Below are 21999 nucleotides of genomic sequence, written 5' to 3'. Positions count from 1 at the left end.
CAATTCGAAACGATCACAAGTGACAGCGCATCAACAATGAAGCAAAAATGGTCGAATAAGAGATCGTCAACATATTCATTCCAGTTGTAGTAACAAGTTGAACAGATTTCCGTTGCGCTCTGCTAAGCCACCAGAGGCAGAATAGCTTGATTGTAATGCCCCAAACCAACAATCTCCACGCTGATAATGACACTCAGAATGATAATGAACACTTGTCGTGAGGCCGAAAAAAAGTGGCAGGATGAAGATAAACTCATGAAAAGTGTCCCACTTTCCGGGGTCGTCATTTTTTTCCCTCCTCTGTGGCAACAACAAGGACTTTCAGTCACTCTCGCGTACACAGATACGACACAATCACATATTCAACTTCCTATAACTAGGTAGGTGCGCGAGCGAGGTTGCGTTTGTGTGGTGAGATGAATGAAATCAAGAGTCATTGACACGTGTTCGTCCTGCGAAACCTGTGTGCAACTCGGAGTCTGAACTTTTTCCTGTTAACACGTGACTTTTGGCTGTGAACCTAGCGGAAGTTTGTTTTTTTCCCTTTCTTGTTGCCGACTTGTTCAGCAGTCGATATTATGGCAGCACCTTTGTGCCGACTCAGTCTGGCGCACACTGGAAGAACTAAATTGAAAATATGAAAATTTGATTACCTGTTAATATTTCCATTTGGGGAGAAGTGTGAGCCTTTGCAACCTATAACAAGGTGCTGCCTTATCTGCGTTTATTCCCGCGTGATTGCATCCCACACATCCCGTTCGGATTCAGGATGTTTTTTTTCTTCTCTCGGTATCAAACACTCGAGAAGGTGCCAGAAGTTGGAAGAAGGAAAGAACACAAAATAATCAGGGAATCGAACAGAAAAAAAATACACACAATCCACTTTCAGATCAGATGAGCTGATTTTGATACTGTAGATGGCAGCCAATTCTGAATGAGAACTACCCGAATGGGTAGTAGATAGTAAAACGAGCATATAAGACCAAGCCCACCCAATGGTTGCTAAACCACGAATCGAGCACATTCAGCAACATATCTATCAACCGATCATCGCACCAGCAGTCGCTAACTTGATTCGAGAAATAGCATTCGAGCAGTAGGTTGTTACAGGATGCGTTTATGTAGCAACCCGGTAGCAACGCAGCCGGTCGTCGCTATCAGAAAATAAACAAATACAAATACCAATCTGGATGGCAACAATGGGTGCGAAAATCAGTAAGTAGATAAAAACGCAACCCATCAAACCATCTAAAATACCGATCGAAATGGCAACGCCCGGTGGGCTTGGTCTAATCTAGAGAAGTTCTCCGAATACTTTCTCAGATGAATTACAAATTACAAATTTAAGAAAATTACAAATTTATACACAATTGGCAACTTTATATACAAACTGGTAACTTTTTGAGCTTCCAGAGATAAGTTAAATCGTTGAAAATGAAATGAAATCAAATTTAATGAAATGAAATTTAACAACTATTGAATAACTGCTCTCACTTGTATAAGTAGTGACAACTTGAAATCAGTTTTCAGGGAGGTAGATTTTCTTAGAAAGTTTTTAAAAGAGTTTTATACAGATTTAGTAATAATCTTTAATTGAATTAAGGTTTAACTTGCTGTTTTACCGTTATGTAGCTTGTCGAATGTATAAATCGTTTCTCTCAGATTTTTTTAATTAAAATTCATAACGTTTACAACGTCTTGAAAAACGATTTTTTGTTATGACGGTTTTGAGCCAGCTTCCCCAGAAAAGAAAAAAAAAATGTGTTGAACCACCTCAGGCAATGCGTCGTCGATGTCATCCGGCTGCTCTGCCAATAGTCTTCACTGACTGGGTCAACGTCGTCGCTGCCGTCTTGTCGATTTAACGTCAGTCAACGTTTATTCATTCATTCCCGAACAGAATAATTGTCAGGTTGGGATGCACACTGATTTTTTACGAAATGTTTTTTTACGTTTTTAATTTTTTGTATATTTCGAAGTACCGAAATCAGAGAAAGTGTTTCTGAAATTTTTTAGTCTTAAATATTTTTAACATAAAAGATACTTTTATCACTGTTCCAGGAGAGCGGCCTTATTCCTGTGTGTGGGTTTGAGAAAAGCGGACGTGATAAGCTTTGACGAAATGGCACCTTAACGAAAGCAGCCGCCTAACGATTTTGCATTATTGCCTCACAGTCAATCTGTATGGAAAGGCAGTGGCGACCTCATTCCTCCTCCTCACTTGGGTAGTTATTGCTCGTTGATGGGAAAATTCGAATTGTAAGGTTGTGGAAACGCTCAAATTTGACAACAGCTCCTGCCGAGCTTTGGAGAAACAGAATAGGATAAAGACTCACGTTTCACAAGCTTCAAAACAGCAATACATTTTCGTGGAAACGCAAAAAAAAAAAATCTGACGATTGGCCTGGCTAAACCAAAGGCATCGCATCGTCCCCCTCGATGAGCAGTGATGTCCCTTGGAGGGACTTGTTGGATGGATAATCGAAATCATTGTCAGAATAATAATGGCCCAGGAAATTCAATTCCCCGAAAAACGGGCCTCAGAGAGGTGCCGATTCAATTCACCTAAACATCTACTTCCGGCTTCTATCGTGTTAGGTGGGTACTATAAATGTTAACCAATGAACCTGATAAATGGGAGGAAATTTCAATTTTCGCGACACTTGGAGCTCAATGCAATTGCTTCCCGGGATTGGTTCAAGTCCGATCGAAGAGAGTTTGATTTGATCGTTTTCAATTATCAGGAGTATTTAGAGCGTAGAGCCTGGAGCAATTGTGTGACAATTGAGCAGCTCGTTGATTGGGATCGGATGGGAGTCGGTCTTCTTGATGAAGCTGTTGAGGTTTTTGAAGTTCATCAATGAATATCCTCGAACTGTGATCACATTTGTCAGTGGTTCAAGTGCAAATGAGGATATTTTTCAATTTATTATCCGACCGAAGAAAGGTACATACATAAAAAATAAATCTATCATTCCAAACTTTTTGTTTCCTGTTTTCGAAAACGTTATTTCATTACTTGATGCAAAAAATTAGATTAAAAAAAATTGACAAAAATGACAAAAATGAAAAAAATGACAAAAATGACAAAAATGACAAAAATGACAAAAATGACAAAAATGACAAAAATGACAAAAATGACAAAAATGACAAAAATGACAAAAATGACAAAAATGACAAAAATGACAAAAATGACAAAAATGACAAAAATGACAAAAATGACAAAAATGACAAAAATGACAAAAATGACAAAAATGACAAAAATGACAAAAATGACAAAAATGACAAAAATGACAAAAATGACAAAAATGACAAAAATGACAAAAATGACAAAAATGACAAAAATGACAAAAATGACAAAAATGACAAAAATGACAAAAATGACAAAAATGACAAAAATGACAAAAATGACAAAAATGACAAAAATGACAAAAATGACAAAAATGACAAAAATGACAAAAATGACAAAAATGACAAAAATGACAAAAATGACAAAAATGACAAAAATGACAAAAATGACAAAAATGACAAAAATGACAAAAATGACAAAAATGACAAAAATGACAAAAATGACAAAAATGACAAAAATGACAAAAATGACAAAAATGACAAAAATGACAAAAATGACAAAAATGACCAAATGACAAAAATGACAAAAATGACAAAAATGACAAAAATGACAAAAATGACAAAAATGACAAAAGTGACAAAAATGACAAAAATGACAAAAATGACAAAAATGACAAAAATGACAAAAATGACAAAAATGACAAAAATGACAAAAATGACAAAAATGACAAAAATGACAAAAATGACAAAAATGACAAAAATGACAAAAATGACAAAAATGACAAAAATGACAAAAATGACAAAAATGACAAAAATGACAAAAATGACAAAAATGACAAAAATGACAAAAATGACAAAAATGACAAAAATGACAAAAATGACAAAAATGACAAAAATGACAAAAATGACAAAAATGACAAAAATGACAAAAATGACAAAAATGACAAAAATGACAAAAATGACAAAAATGACAAAAATGACAAAAATGACAAAAATGACAAAAATGACAAAAATGACAAAAATGACAAAAATGACAAAAATGACAAAAATGACAAAAATGACAAAAATGACAAAAATGACAAAAATGACAAAAATGACAAAAATGACAAAAATGACAAAAATGACAAAAATGACAAAAATGACAAAAATGACAAAAATGACAAAAATGACAAAAATGACAAAAATGACAAAAATGACAAAAATGACAAAAATGACAAAAATGACAAAAATGACAAAAATGACAAAAATGACAAAAATGACAAAAATGACAAAAATGACAAAAATGACAAAAATGACAAAAATGACAAAAATGACAAAAATGACAAAAATGACAAAAATGACAAAAATGACAAAAATGACAAAAATGACAAAAATGACAAAAATGACAAAAATGACAAAAATGACAAAAATGACAAAAATGACAAAAATGATATAAATGACAAAAATGACAAAAATGACAAAAATGACAAAAATGACAAAAATGACAAAAATGACAAAAATGACAAAAATGACAAAAATGACAAAAATGACAAAAATGACAAAAATGACAAAAATGACAAAAATGACAAAAATGACAAAAATGACAACAAAAATGACAAAAATGACAAAAATGACAAAAATGACAAAAATGACAAAAATGACAAAAATGACAAAAATGACAAAAATGACAAAAATGACAAAAATGACAAAAATGACAAAAATGACAAAAATGACAAAAATGACAAAAATGACAAAAATGACAAAAATGACAAAAATGACAAAAATGACAAAAATGACAAAAATGACAAAAATGACAAAAATGACAAAAATGACAAAAATGACAAAAATGACAAAAATGACAAAAATGACAAAAATGACAAAAATGACAAAAATGACAAAAATGACAAAAATGACAAAAATGACAAAAATGACAAAAATGACAAAAATGACAAAAATGACAAAAATGACAAAAATGACAAAAATGACAAAAATGACAAAAATGACAAAAATGACAAAAATGACAAAAATGACAAAAATGACAAAAATGACAAAAATGACAAAAATGACAAAAATGACAAAAATGACAAAAATGACAAAAATGACAAAAATGACAAAAATGACAAAAATGACAAAAATGACAAAAATGACAAAAATGACAAAAATGACAAAAATGACAAAAATGACAAAAATGACAAAAATGACAAAAATGACAAAAATGACAAAAATGACAAAAATGACAAAAATGACAAAAATGACAAAAATGACAAAAATGACAAAAATGACAAAAATGACAAAAATGACAAAAATGACAAAAATGACAAAAATGACAAAAATGACAAAAATGACAAAAATGACAAAAATGACAAAAATGACAAAAATGACAAAAATGACAAAAATGACAAAAATGACAAAAATGACAAAAATGACAAAAATGACAAAAATGACAAAAATGACAAAAATGACAAAAATGACAAAAATGACAAAAATGACAAAAATGACAAAAATGACAAAAATGACAAAAATGACAAAAATGACAAAAATGACAAAAATGACAAAAATGACAAAAATGACAAAAATGACAAAAATGACAAAAATGACAAAAATGACAAAAATGACAAAAATGACAAAAATGACAAAAATGACAAAAATGACAAAAATGACAAAAATGACAAAAATGACAAAAATGACAAAAATGACAAAAATGACAAAAATGACAAAAATGACAAAAATGACAAAAATGACAAAAATGACAAAAATGACAAAAATGACAAAAATGACAAAAATGACAAAAATGACAAAAATGACAAAAATGACAAAAATGACAAAAATGACAAAAATGACAAAAATGACAAAAATGACAAAAATGACAAAAATGACAAAAATGACAAAAATGACAAAAATGACAAAAATGACAAAAATGACAAAAATGACAAAAATGACAAAAATGACAAAAATGACAAAAATGACAAAAATGACAAAAATGACAAAAATGACAAAAATGACAAAAATGACAAAAATGACAAAAATGACAAAAATGACAAAAATGACAAAAATGACAAAAATGACAAAAATGACAAAAATGACAAAAATGACAAAAATGACAAAAATGACAAAAATGACAAAAATGACAAAAATGACAAAAATGACAAAAATGACAAAAATGACAAAAATGACAAAAATGACAAAAATGACAAAAATGACAAAAATGACAAAAATGACAAAAATGACAAAAATGACAAAAATGACAAAAATGACAAAAATGACAAAAATGACAAAAATGACAAAAATGACAAAAATGACAAAAATGACAAAAATGACAAAAATGACAAAAATGACAAAAATGACAAAAATGACAAAAATGACAAAAATGACAAAAATGACAAAAATGACAAAAATGACAAAAATGACAAAAATGACAAAAATGACAAAAATGACAAAAATGACAAAAATGACAAAAATGACAAAAATGACAAAAATGACAAAAATGACAAAAATGACAAAAATGACAAAAATGACAAAAATGACAAAAATGACAAAAATGACAAAAATGACAAAAATGACAAAAATGACAAAAATGACAAAAATGACAAAAATGACAAAAATGACAAAATGACAAAAATGACAAAAATGACAAAAATGACAAAAATGACAAAAATGACAAAAATGACAAAAATGACAAAAATGACAAAAATGACAAAAATGACAAAAATGACAAAAATGACAAAAATGACAAAAATGTTAAAAATGACAAAAATGACAAAAATGACAAAAATGTTAAAAATGACAAAAATGACAAAAATGACAAAAATGACAAAAATGACAAAAATGACAAAAATGACAAAAATGACAAAAATGACAAAAATGACAAAAATGACAAAAATGACAAAAATGACAAAAATGACAAAAATGACAAAAATGACAAAAATGACAAAAATGACAAAAATGACAAAAATGACAAAAATGACAAAAATGACAAAAATGACAAAAATGACAAAAATGACAAAAATGACAAAAATGACAAAAATGACAAAAATGACAAAAATGACAAAAATGACAAAAATGACAAAAATGACAAAAATGACAAAAATGACAAAAATGACAAAAATGACAAAAATGACAAAAATGACAAAAATGACAAAAATGACAAAAATGACAAAAATGACAAAAATGACAAAAATGACAAAAATGACAAAAATGACAAAAATGACAAAAATGACAAAAATGACAAAAATGACAAAAATGACAAAAATGACAAAAATGACAAAAATGACAAAAATGACAAAAATGACAAAAATGACAAAAATGACAAAAATGACAAAAATGACAAAAATGACAAAAATGACAAAAATGACAAAAATGACAAAAATGACAAAAATGACAAAAATGACAAAAATGACAAAAATGACAAAAATCAAAAATGACAAAAATGACAAAAATGACAAAAATGACAAAAATGACAAAAATGACAAAAATGACAAAAATGACAAAAATGACAAAAATGACAAAAATGACAAAAATGACAAAAATGACAAAAATGACAAAAATGACAAAAATGACAAAAATGACAAAAATGACAAAAATGACAAAAATGACAAAAATGACAAAAATGACAAAAATGACAAAAATGACAAAAATGACAAAAATGACAAAAATGACAAAAATGACAAAAATGACAAAAATGACAAAAATGACAAAAATGACAAAAATGACAAAAATGACAAAAATGACAAAAATGACAAAAATGACAAAAATGACAAAAATGACAAAAATGACAAAAATGACAAAAATGACAAAAATGACAAAAATGACAAAAATGACAAAAATGACAAAAATGACAAAAATGACAAAAATGACAAAAATGACAAAAATGACAAAAATGACAAAAATGACAAAAATGACAAAAATGACAAAAATGACAAAAATGACAAAAATGACAAAAATGACAAAAATGACAAAAATGACAAAAATGACAAAAATGACAAAAATGACAAAAATGACAAAAATGACAAAAATGACAAAAATGACAAAAATGACAAAAATGACAAAAATGACAAAAATGACAAAAATGACAAAAATGACAAAAATGACAAAAATGACAAAAATGACAAAAATGACAAAAATGACAAAAATGACAAAAATGACAAAAATGACAAAAATGACAAAAATGACAAAAATGACAAAAATGACAAAAATGACAAAAATGACAAAAATGACAAAAGTGACAAAAATGACAAAAATGACAAAAATGACAAAAATGACAAAAATGACAAAAATGACAAAAGTGACAAAAATGAAAAAAATGACAAAAATGACAAAAATGACAAAAATGACAAAAATGACAAAAATGACAAAAATGACAAAAATGACAAAAATGACAAAAATGACAAAAATGACAAAAATGACAAAAATGACAAAAATGACAAAAATGACAAAAATGACAAAAATGACAAAAATGACAAAAATGACAAAAATGACAAAAATGACAAAAATGACAAAAATGACAAAAATGACAAAAATGACAAAAATGACAAAAATGACAAAAATGACAAAAATGACAAAAATGACAAAAATGACAAAAATGACAAAAATGACAAAAATGACAAAAATGACAAAAATGACAAAAATGACAAAAATGACAAAAATGACAAAAATGACAAAAATGACAAAAATGACAAAAATGACAAAAATGACAAAAATGACAAAAATGACAAAAATGACAAAAATGACAAAAATGACAAAAATGACAAAAATGACAAAAATGACAAAAATGACAAAAATGACAAAAATGACAAAAATGACAAAAATGACAAAAATGACAAAAATGACAAAAATGACAAAAATGACAAAAATGACAAAAATGACAAAAATGACAAAAATGACAAAAATGACAAAAATGACAAAAATGACAAAAATGACAAAAATGACAAAAATGACAAAAATGACAAAAATGACAAAAATGACAAAAATGACAAAAATGACAAAAATGACAAAAATGACAAAAATGACAAAAATGACAAAAATGACAAAAATGACAAAAATGACAAAAATGACAAAAATGACAAAAATGACAAAAATGACAAAAATGACAAAAATGACAAAAATGACAAAAATGACAAAAATGACAAAAATGACAAAAATGACAAAAATGACAAAAATGACAAAAATGACAAAAATGACAAAAATGACAAAAATGACAAAAATGACAAAAATGACAAAAATGAAAAAAATGACAAAAATGACAAAAATGACAAAAATGACAAAAATGACAAAAATGACAAAAATGACAAAAATGACAAAAATGACAAAAATGACAAAAATGACAAAAATGACAAAAATGACAAAAATGACAAAAATGACAAAAATGACAAAAATGACAAAAATGACAAAAATGACAAAAATGACAAAAATGACAAAAATGACAAAAATGACAAAAATGACAAAAATGACAAAAATGACAAAAATGACAAAAATGACAAAAATGACAAAAATGACAAAAATGACAAAAATGACAAAAATGACAAAAATGACAAAAATGACAAAAATGACAAAAATGACAAAAATGACAAAAATGACAAAAATGACAAAAATGACAAAAATGACAAAAATGACAAAAATGACAAAAATGACAAAAATGACAAAAAGACAAAAATGACAAAAATGACAAAAATGACAAAAATGACAAAAATGACAAAAATGACAAAAATGACAAAAATGACAAAAATGACAAAAATGACAAAAATGACAAAAATGACAAAAATGACAAAAATGACAAAAATGACAAAAATGACAAAAATGACAAAAATGACAAAAATGACAAAAATGACAAAAATGACAAAAATGACAAAAATTACAAAAATGACAAAAATGACAAAAATGACAAAAGTGACAAAAATTACAAAAATTAGAATAATTACAAAAATTTTAAAAATTACAAAAATGACAAAAATGACAAAAATGACAAAAAATTACAAAAATGACAAAAATCCCTAGAAAGGTGACAAGTGTGCCTTTCTATGTTTTGCATATTGGTAACGGGCCACTATCTCTACATGCTGTTTACCGTCCTCCTGCATTCCGCTTTGCCAACTTTGTCGAGAAGCTTGAAAGCAAGTTGTCCCGTAACAGTAAGCACCTCAACTCAATCCTCCTGGGTGATACAAACGTGCCAGTTAACCTGTCGAGCAACATAGTCGGCGAGTATCTCAGAACTTTGGAATCACGCAACTTGTTTGTTGTCAACAACGAGGTCACGCGGCCAGCCAGTGGGAATATACTCGACCATGTTGTATGTTCACAGAGCATCATCGCTTCAACAATGAATGAGACAATCTGCACGGATATAAGCGACCACAACATGATTGTTACCACGCTGTCGAGCAGTACCAACAAAGATGTCCAATTCTTAAGTAAGAGCATCGTCAACCACCACCAACTAAACGCAGAATTCGCAGAAGCGTTGCAGAACATTCCGTCGACAACATGCGCTAACGAAAAGATCAAACTCATAGCCGACAATTACAACGAGATCCGAAATCGTGCCACAAAAACAATAACAATAAGAGCAAAGGTGAAGAGGAACTGCCCGTGGATGACATTCGACGTCTGGAAACTAATGTCAACGAAAGACAAGATTTGGAAGCATTGCAAGCGTCACCCTGCGGACGAACACTCTAAGCATCTTCTAAAAGACATCTCCGGAAGACTGGCAAAGCTAAAAAGTCATTGTAAACGGTCATACTTTCTTCGACTTCTGCAAACAGCATCGCCAAAGCAATCCTGGAAATTCTTGAACGAAGCCCTCGGCCGCAAGTCCAAATCGCACGATAATGTTACGCTCAAGATTGGAAATGAAGTTCAGGTGGATCCAGCACAAGTTTCAAACAGCATCAACGACTACTTCTGCAATATTGGTCCCCAATTGGCTGCTAACATCGCAAGCAATCGAGACATTCAACAGTACAATTCACTTCGTTCGCAACCATCGCCTTCCTTGTTTTTGAGACCGGCAACCGTCTCAGAGGTACTGTTAGAAATCAGCAACTTAGATTCCAACAAATCTCCTGGTGCTGACAATATTACCGTGGACACATTAAAAACACATCACTTGGCGCTCTCCGATATCCTGACAGATATCTTTAATGAAATAGTCGGAACCGGAGTTTATCCCGACGCATTGAAGCTAGCCCGAGTAACTCCTATTTTCAAGTCCGGAGACAGCTCAGACGTTTCAAACTACCGTCCAATCTCAACGCTCTCAGTATTGAACAAAATCCTGGAAAAACTTCTCGTCACCAGGATAAGTGAGTACTTATCGAGATACGACCTTATAAGCCCGCGCCAGTATGGATTCCGAAAAGGATGCAGTACACTAACAGCAACTACTGAACTCCTGGAAGATGTATATGACGACCTGGACAATCGTAACTACGCCGGTGCCCTGTTTTTGGACCTAAGGAAAGCATTCGACACAATAGACCACGCCTTGCTGTTGCAAAAATTGGATTGGTATGGCATACGAGGTCAGCCTCATCGGTTAATTGAGAGCTACATAACAGATCGACAACAATTCGTGTCTCTGAAAGGACACTCAAGTAGCAAAAAATTCATTACAACGGGAGTACCACAAGGGAGTAACCTAGGTCCGCTGATGTTTCTAGTTTTTATCAACGATCTTCTACAACTGAACCTACATGGCAAAGTTCGGCTCTTTGCAGATGACACCATAATATCATATAGTCACTCCAACCCCCTCCAGATTGTGGAATGGATCGGTAATGACCTGCAAGTCCTTCAGCAATACTTCGATTGTAACCTGCTTTCGCTCAACCTATCAAAAACATCGTACATGTTGTTCAACTCCGGTCGTCGCTCCATACCACAGCTGCCATTAATCCGTATAGGTAATACGATTATTGAACGAGTGCGCCAGTTCAAATATCTGGGATTACTTCTGGACGATACTCTATGCTGGTCACCCCACATAGAGCAACTGAAACGAACACTCGCTCCGGTCTGTGGTGCAATATGGAAAATATCAGCGTTTATTCCTACGCACTGGCTGAAAAACGTTTACTTCGCGCTTTTCCACTCGAGGTTACAATACCTAGTATCGCTGTGGGGCAAAGCATGTAAAAGCCGCCTCAGGGAACTGCAAACCATGCAAAACCGTGTCCTCAAGACTATCTTCAAGTTGCCTTATTTATATCCTTCTGAGTTGTTATATGGCATGAACAACTCGATACTTCCAATACGAGGTGCCCAGGAATTCCAAACGTTAATGTTCACCCACAAACTCCTGACAAGCAGAGAATCCCACCACAATTTGCGCCTCGAGAGAATGGCGTCGCACCGCTTGTCCAGAAACGCAAATCATCTCCGCCTATCCCGTGTAAGGACGGAATACGGGAAAAAGAAACCCAGCTACTTTGCCAGTAAACTCTACAACAATCTGCCAGAGACCCTGAAACGGTCTTCAACGCCCTCGCGATTCAAAGCGCAACTGTTATCGATCTGCAAGCAGAACATAAACCGCTTCCTCCGCTAAAAAATTATTTGTGCCACACGTCTTATTAATATCATCTTTTCGCTCTCGCCCCTCCACCTAGCCCACCGCCGCCCAAACGCCGCTCCAAACCACCGCCACCCACCCGCCGCCCGCCACCTCCCATCAGAAACGCACCACCGCAGCAGCCACAAAAAGCTACGAATATGTATAATACAAGTGTAACACCCTATTTATTATATTGTATAAAATTGTGAAATAGCAAATGAAAAGTGCCAAGCACTCCTTCACAGAGCATTATCTCGCTCACTGGAGTGCTCATACATATTTTGGAATACCTAATATTGTAAACGAATTGTTAAAATTGTTAGAGGCTTGAGAGAAGCTTAACTCCAGCGGGCTTTCCCTGTCCGAGGAAAAAATAAATAATAATAATAATAATAAAAAACTTTTGAGACTTTTCTGTGATTTCGACCAAGGCATAGTTTCCATTTTAATATAGAGAATGCACATTAAAAAATGTGATTTTTTCTTATTTTTTACTCATGGTTGGAAGATATCCTAATGGAATACTTTCCTGATACACCAAAAACAAAACTTAAAGACCTGACAGCAATGCACCACACACATCAGAAGAAATAAATATCACGGAAGTATATCGCTTTCATGATCACGACGTGGAAAAAGTCAAGTGAAACCCTATCACCGAAATCTACCTTTATGCTTATCTCACCTATACGTCAATCATCCCCCGTTCTTCAACTCCAGGAGCCCTTTCAAACTGAGTTGAATGCACCCCGACGCCTGCCGTCGGCCTGGCGTCGCGTCGTCTCTGTTGTTTGGGCGGGTTCGATTATTTTCCGCAAGCCGCCGGAAAAGTCAATACCACTCAAATCAAGAAAAAACCCGCCGTAACGAGAAACATTTTATTTTGATAGATCACTCACGGGTTCATTCACTCAGCTTGTCGATTGGATTTCGCCTTAAAAAGATAGGAACGAGGAAACACCCTTCGAAAGGAAACCGGAAAACGTGTAGAATTTCCGCCTACATAACAACAACAACAACAAACGGGTGGCGCTCGGCTTTTCCGAGGATTTTCCTTCCAGTGGTAACGAGTAAAAAAGGGGCAAAAAAAGTTCACCTGTACGTAAAGTGTGAAGAAGATTTTATACAAGCTGACGGTGTGTTTTGGTTTGTGTGCGTCTTTGTCAGGAAAAGTGCTGCGGAAATCCATTTTTCACTCAATTTACTCGAGCGCTGGGTTTTTCCTGTGTGAATTCGGCAGAAAGGCTGGGTTTATGACACTTGGGGGGGAAAGGTGCAAAGAGAATGAGCTCGAGTTTTCCCTGCAATGGAATTTTCGGTTATGCTTTCTGTAGGTCTGTTTGACGATTTCCGGTTAGGAAATATTAATTAAATTTCGATCTTAAAGAAGAATTTTGTTTAACTTTCTTTTTTGAAATATTGGTATTTTTCATTTTAATTAAAGTTGAGATTTGTTGTTCGACCGGTTTTCAAAAATAAAAAAAAACTATGTGACAATTACATTTAAAACAATTTTTTCTGAAAACTGGAGTGCGAAGGTTTTGTCTGTATAAAATTGGATTTGGTGAAAACCATATATTTATTTAACAAGAGACGCTGAAAGTTATGCAAATTATTTTCCAGATTTCAAATTAAAATAGATGGATATTGTAAAATTGATTTGGCTCCTGCAGAACGACTTTCCGATGGAAATTCCCCAAAGCTAAAAGTAGAAAAAAGACTCAGGGTATCAGAAGAATTCAAGCAAAAAAAAACAGTGAGCTCACCCTCTCCAATTAACCTGTCCGGGGATCTTGGTCAGAAGAGGAGAGGGCAAAATGTTGATCCTTTTTTATTGGAAGCTGACAGTTGATGTAGTGGTCGATCGAAACATTGCCAGTCAGTTGCAAACGAGAGGGCACAACATCTCGTGCAGTGCGCCAACTGAAAAAGGCGAGCTGACAGAATAATTTATCATCCTCTGGTCTAATTTTGTATTATTCATTCTTCCATATTTCTCTTTCCCCCACGAAAAAAACATCAACAACAACAAACAACACAGGGAGCTTTGTACGGTGGCATCCTCTCGTTGGCACTTGTCATCTTCATCGGAATTATGGCACAAATCAACGGTGAACCGGTCGTTCCGTTGCCATCTTCCCTGGATGGTTGTAACTGCACTCAGAACCAGGAACAGCAGCAGCAGCAAATACACTACGATAGCTATTCATCCGTGGTCCTGTCATCGATTCTGGGCGGACATGACGATGTCGATGGAACTGGAAGGACGATTCTGACCCGCTTCGATGGTCCCGTCAGTATGGCCCTGGTGGCCGCCGGTAGCTTGTCAACTGCTACTTCTGGTGATCTAGGACTTCCGGCGGCGAGTGGCAGTGCTGCTTCCATGATGCAAATTATGTCCCGGTAAGTGCCAACTACTGTCTGTCTGTCTGTCTGTCTGTGTGTGTGGGGAGCTTTTTGAAGCACCAGCTAATGATAATTTCTATGCGAAGCGACTATGACGACTCGGCCATCATCAGAGAGAGAGAGAGCCTATACCAGCGGTCGAAAACCTGTAGTTTTTTAGAAGTATGGTTGCGGCTCTTTAGTTCCATGCCAAGAAATTATCAAAGAATAACGTTTTTGCCGTGGCTTATGTTTAAAACATTAATTTCTAAAAGCATTTATCGCTTTGAGTTCAAACTTTTTACCCGATTTTTACTATCACCACTGGTTTTAGTAAAAAGGTAATCTTCTCTCAGTTTCTGTAACAATACAAGGTATCAGGAGCAGTAGGTTGTTAGCCTAAAGTCCCTATCCCGCGATGGGGCTGCCATCTTGGACTTAGCTGGCGGGAGCCGCATTTCATAAATTCAGCCGCTTGCTGCAAGACAGACGCTGTTTGAGCCGCCCCTGACCTGGGGAACAGACGCTCGGTTGTTGTTGCACGCCGCCCCTGACCTGGGGAAGAGACGCGTGCGGCCACCTTCTCAGTCTGCATGCGACCAAAGCATCCACCGGGGTTGGGTACCCGATCTCCGCTTAGGTTACTCGCACCCCAGCCGGCACCGCGGGGAGGTAGAGATAGGAGTTGTGAATAAGAGGTGAAGACGCTGGCTCCGGATCGCCAGCAGTGGAGATCTTTTATCTCAGCCCTATGCGCCGGTCAATCGGCGCTGGACCCTTAGGTAGGTAGGTTTTAGTGATATGTCGTTTGAAAAATCGCAAATCAATACCTTCCTGCAAAATCAATCAAACACAAACAAAGGAAACATATCTTACCTTTCGGCAACTCATGGGATTCGAACCCAAAAGTTTTCTTGCCGATACCGGGTATCGAACCCAGTATGCCTGGCATACCAAAACCAGACTCGCGCCAGTCTATTCGCTAGACCACATCCGATTCGGCGCTATCTGAAAGTGATACATTTTTGTATTGCATAAAACTCAAACCATTTGTTATTCCTCTTCGGAATAAATTTCAACATCATCTATAAGTAGTCGAATTACAAGCTAAGTTTGTACTTGAGTTAATTTTCAGCTTGGTGTTTAATGACGGCTCATATGTAGATCTCGGATTCTGTTGAAGACGCACGTAGGTCACAACTTTTTCTTTGGACAAAAAGTTGTTTGCTCTGAAGACAACATCGAACATTTCCGTCATATAAAAGCCGTTTAGAAGCCGTCGAGCGATATCAAAATACGTTTTTTGTGAATGCTTGGGGAAGAATATCAACGAAAAAGAAATTACTGTAGCTATTTATTGAAAGTTGCGTGAATATAAATATGGATTATTACTTTCAACACATTTTTAAATGCTGTTGCATCCTTGCGCCAAAACGCTTCCTGTCAAATAAAGTTTTTTCTTTCAATATAATTCAGCATCAGCGCATAAAACATAAAGCATAATAAAATGTTGAAAACAATATCTTGTCTCAATAATTTACCTGAATGGATTGTATCGTCACCGGATTTGAACTACTATTTAGACTTCAATAGCTGGGAAGTTAGAAGACGTGGAGCATTCAAAGTTGGACCCATTTAAAAAAGCTTGGTGAAATATTGGTACGAAATGCCGAACTAAGTCGCGCTTCCGGCTTGCAAAGACTTCGAAAAGCATCTATGGGCTTTTATCAAACACCTAAGTGAAACATTTGAACTAGAACATAGTTTGTAACTTTAGTACTTAGATTATATTGACATTGATTTCAAATAGAAATAATAGACTGTTTAATTTTTTTTTTTTGTTTCGATTATAGTCGTTTTACCATCTTTATGGCATTCGCGACTTTATCAACGTTACAGTTGGCGGATCGTTATTGAAAAACTTATCCGGTACAACTGTGTTCGATGTTTACTCTTGGGCTCGAACTCGCGGACATCGGCTCAGGAGACAACAGACTTGCCAACTGAGCTATATCTCAAGCCCTAATAGACTGTTTAAGTTTTATGCAATAAACAAAGAATATCACTTTCTAGTTGCCACTTTGTAAATTGTGAAATTCTCAGAAGGTAGAACATCTCGGAAAAATCTGAGGTTTTTTGGTTGAACGGAGGATTATAAATTATCGCAAAATTAACGCAAACTAATAAAAAATCTGACAAAAATTTGAATTCAGAACACCAAACATTTAAAAAAATCGGCCTTAGAACATTTAACAGAGTTGTCATTCCTTCATGTTATTTGAAATCTAGAACTTAAGTAGGTTTGCACCAAAGTGAAGCTGGCTGGTCTTCTAAATTTCTAAAGTTTATATTTGAGTGGGAAAAAGACAAACAAATTAAAAACTGTAATAATTTGGAATAAATTTGACCAAAACTTGTTTTCAACATAATTGCGTATTTCTTAAATCTCACAAAATGAATAAGAAACTCATTCTCCATAATTCGTGTCCTCTGGAAATTGATAATCGAAATTTTCAAAAAATGCTTTGGATTTTTTTCTCTTTTAGGGTTTAAAGAGAAAATGAAAAAAAAACTGCAAAAGGAAATTTTTTATGTGAACCAACTTCAATACTAAAGAAAATTATTTTTATTTTAAAATCAGATTTCAAATCAAAATCACTTCAAAATCAAATAAAACTTAAATGGGGTGAGAAACTCAGCTATCGAAAACTGTTTCTAATTTTTAAAATGACAAAAGATTCACGTCAGTTGAATGAGAGAATCATAAAGAAAATTAAATAAAACGGGGAATAAAAAAAATTTGAATTTTAAAAAATGGAATTCCTCAATTAGATTCTAAGTTTTGAATTGCTGCACAACATGTTTTTCAAATAATTACATTTGTATCGACACAAAGATATAAATATTTTGGTATGATATAAACAAAAAAATTGTACTCAACAATCGTTGAAATCTAAATTTCGATTCAATCTTAACATGAATGCCAGAAAAAGGAGTTCAAGGCAATTAATCAAAATTCTAGGCGTAGTTTTTTTGCACCACTCAATGCTTCGGTAAAACTTATCAGAATGGGGTTACGATTAATAGTGGCAGATGTGCCTTGATTAGAGAGAAGTGTCGCATAATAATAATAATAAAAAACAATAATTAAATTGTTTCAGATGAATCGAAAAATGAAACGTGAAAAATCATTTAGAAGAGATTTGTATAATATTGGATCTATAAAATAAAAAAATAATCAATCTGCATTACCTTCAATTCAACGGAAAATTCATGATGGAAAACAATACTGCAGACTACAAATATTGACTTGAAAACCATATTTATGGCTAATTAACCCTTCGTTTTAAACTAATAAACTAAAAAATAGCGAAACCAGTAGTTTTATCTCTTTCTCCAATGCTTAATTGCTTCCTCTTAGTTTCCTTAACCTTATGTAGTACCACAGAAAGCTAACGTTTCTCAATAAAACTACGATTACAGTGTTAACAAACAGGAAAAAAGGGAAAAAATAGAGAAAAAGGTATACAGTAAGCTTTCACAAAGAGCATTAAAAAACAATTCGATTGTAAGTAGGGTAAACCAATTTTTATATTTTTTGCATAATTTTGTTACAATAAAATAATTTAAAAATTCGCAGATGATGATGCTAATCAGCATCGAAACGATGGACTTATCAGAACATCGTTTTTTAAATTAATTTTGACTTTTTGAATTCTACAATGAAATTTATATTTTCAGAGTTAAGCTTCATACATTTATTCTTAGTGAAAAATCAAATTTTATAATCTTACAAAAAATGTTTCGTTTATTTAAATCAAATCTCTTGTTTAGTAGTATAGTTTGAAACAAAAATTAACAAATAAATGTTTAAGAACATCCTTGAAATATTCTCTGGCTTACTTTATGTTTTGATGTTTTAATGCTTATTTTATTTTAAGTATCCAATGAAGTAAAAATTCATGAAACTCATTATTTTGTCCATCACGTCTAATTTTGGTGAGAAGGCATATTAATTTTTTTAAATTTATCAGTTTTTAGAAGATCCTGTCGTTGATAAATTTTTAAACTAAGAAAGCTACAGAATGAACAAAAACTGATTTCAAATCAATTAAATATTTTTTGTCAATAGAGGTTTTTGAATAAGCCTAAATATTGAAGTTCTAGAAAAACATTACGATAAATAAATAAAATCTTACGTTCGTAGGAAGTTTTATGAAAATAATTAAAACCATTCCGGACCTCACTCAATGTTATTAGGATATTAAAAAAATTCAATTTATTTTACAACCTACATGAAAACTAGAAAACGTTTTATTTTGGGTACTTTTTAGAAAACATTTAAGTTTCAATTCGGTTTAAAGCTTATTCGGAAAATTCTTGTTTTTTTAGAAAAAAAAAATCAAAACGCCTTCAACCACTTTCTTTAAAATGAAATTCACTCTCGGTCTTGATCATTAATTTAAAACCTTTTTTCTTTTTATTTTTATCATATTTTCGTAATATTTTACCGTATTGCACACACTTTTTTCGTGAGTTTCATTTCAATGCCAGGGAAGAAGGAGGCTATATGCGCCTATTACGCAGAAAACTAATTTAATCGAATATGTGCCTTCAATCGTGCGGGCTGAATGCGCCTATTTTCTGTATTTCAAACAATCTTCTTATATATAAAAATGGAGGTGTTTTCTTTGAAACACCATCAGGTATAAACGGACGGTCGGAATGGAGTGAAATTTGGTATCCGAGGGTTTTTCGGGCCAGAGATGGTTGTATCATATTTTTTAGAATCTTACTTTTTATGGAAGGGGGGCTCCCATACAAACTCAACTAGAAATGGAACACAACTCGAACAACTTGAAGACGATTTTCTTGAAAACTGATTCACGAGCTCGAAGAAGTTAAAGATGTGTAGATGAATTGAACATTTTCTAACGATTTATTAAGTAACAGGTAATACCAAGTTTACTATCTGTTCAGTGAGCGTTTTTTAATTTCGCTCGAGAACGCTCACTGAATAAGTTGCTATCGAAATACCGGTATCTGAACTTTTCTTATACCGTGGTTGAATTAAAGGGAATCTTTCGATTGCTTTGATTCAGTGGAATTATTCAACCAAATAGGCTTACAATACATACTAGTGCAAAATCAGCTGTTATATTTTTGGCACCCTGGAATTTGTGATTTTTGTTGCGTTTGGCAGAAAAATGCGGCTCATTCCAAATTTAAGTATTTATGAAAACTAGGTGTCTCCGCAACAAATTTTGTTCCGGAGATCATCAGAATATGTTCTTACAAAATGCAAATTATTTCTCCCATAAAAAACAATACATTATCTTTTGTAACTCTACACAAAAACACAAATACATACAAACCAAGAAGGTATAAATATAACAAATTTTGTACAAGAACTCTTGAATTATAATTGTCACTCTAAAACCACGCGTTTTTTACTACGTCGTACCGGAATTTCACTAAGCTAAGTCCCAAATTAAGTGTAAAGTTTTCTGAGACTTACAATTACGGGAACCATAAATTTCCCAGTAAATCGTCGGTTACAGTGCGCGGATATTGTCGCTAACATTCTGGTGCCGAAACCCGGGAAGAAATTCCCAAAAATTGTGCTGGAAGAGCAACCACGTGTAGTGAAGTTACGGTTCCTCATAATCCTAGCCCGAACTTACCAATTGTCGTCGGTGCTAGTTCTTTATTCGGTACCGTTGATTAATTCGCGATAGGATTGCAAGAATCCAGCTTAGTGTTGCTGCCACTGTAAAATTGTGAAATTTCGAGAAAAAAGTGGTTAAAAGAGTGATATTGGCTCAAAAAATGGCTCCCTCGAAGAAAGTCGTGAGGAAGAATACGTTGCCATTAGAAACGCTGATTCGCAGAAGAAATAATATTCTTGGATCTGCTAAATTGATCCAGGAGTTTGACTCCAATTACGTTGTGGAACAAGCAAATCAAGTTCCAGTGCGAATCGAGCGTTTAGATGAGCTATGGGATCGCTTCGAAAGCGTCCAGGAAGAAATCGAGCTAATGGAAGGTGAAGAAGAAGTGTTCGCAGAATCTCGACAAACATTTCAGACTCTGTACTATGAGCTGAAAGCATCTCTCAATAGTAAAATTCCGAGATCTGCATCACCTGTCCTTAGCCGAAGAATTCCCAAAAGTGTTGTGCCCCCTGTGAACCCCACTCTGTCCGTGAAACTTCCTGAACTAAAACTCCCTGAATTCCACGGGAATCCCGAAGAATGGATCGAGTTCAGAGATCTTTTCAAATCAGTGATCCATATGAACAATCTGATATCTCCTGTGCAAAAATTGCACTATTTGCGTGGTTCCTTGAAGGGTGAAGCCTCTCGTATTATATCCTCAATCGCGATCTCTGCCGACAATTACGCGATTGCGTGGAAAGCTATTTGTGATCGATACGAGAACAAAAACTTTCTCATCAAGCGTCATATGTCAGCCATTTTGAAAATCCCCGCAATTAGGCGGGAATCTGCCGTTGGGTTGGCTGAGCTAGCTGATGAGTTCAACCGACACGTGGGAATTCTCGATAAGTTGGAGCATTCTAGTGAACACTGGAACTCATTCCTCGTTGAGCATTTGAGTACCTTACTCGATGAAAAGTCCCTTATGGAGTGGGAAACACAGTGCCAAGATCAGGAATCTCCCACTTACTCCCAGTTGTATGAGTTCATCCATAAGAGGTCTCGAATGCTCCAAAAGTGTAAAGTGTTAACCAACACGAACACAAGTGTGCAAATGAAGAACACTAGAGGAAAATCCTCTGCATCTCATGTCGTGTCGGAAAATGTTATGAAGTGCCTAAGTTGTAAGCAGGCACATCAACTCTCGCAGTGCCCCACTTTTCTCAAGCTTACTCCGAACTCTCGTCTAGACTTTGTAAAAACCCATCGTCTTTGTATCAATTGCTTGAGAAGTGGGCACTTAGCGAAAGACTGTCGCAGTAGTGTGTGTAGAAGTTGTGCGAAGAAACATCATACATT

The 21999-nt window shown here is 33.7% G+C and overlaps 1 protein-coding gene across 1 annotated transcript in view; it reads left to right on the top strand.

The window, feature by feature from the left end:
• Positions 1-21999, top strand: part of LOC129754950 (sodium-coupled monocarboxylate transporter 1) — a 218391-nt gene that overhangs the window by 149822 nt on the left and 46570 nt on the right. The window contains 1 exon segment of the mRNA XM_055751216.1: positions 14640-15001. Within this exon segment, the coding sequence (XP_055607191.1) occupies positions 14640-15001 (362 nt within the window).

The sequence above is a fragment of the Uranotaenia lowii genome, chromosome 3 (assembly GCF_029784155.1).
Source record: "Uranotaenia lowii strain MFRU-FL chromosome 3, ASM2978415v1, whole genome shotgun sequence".
Lineage (NCBI taxonomy): Eukaryota > Metazoa > Arthropoda > Insecta > Diptera > Culicidae > Uranotaenia > Uranotaenia lowii.
Note: the sequence above shows the minus strand (reverse complement) of the source record. Positions and strands in the feature narration are given on the sequence as shown.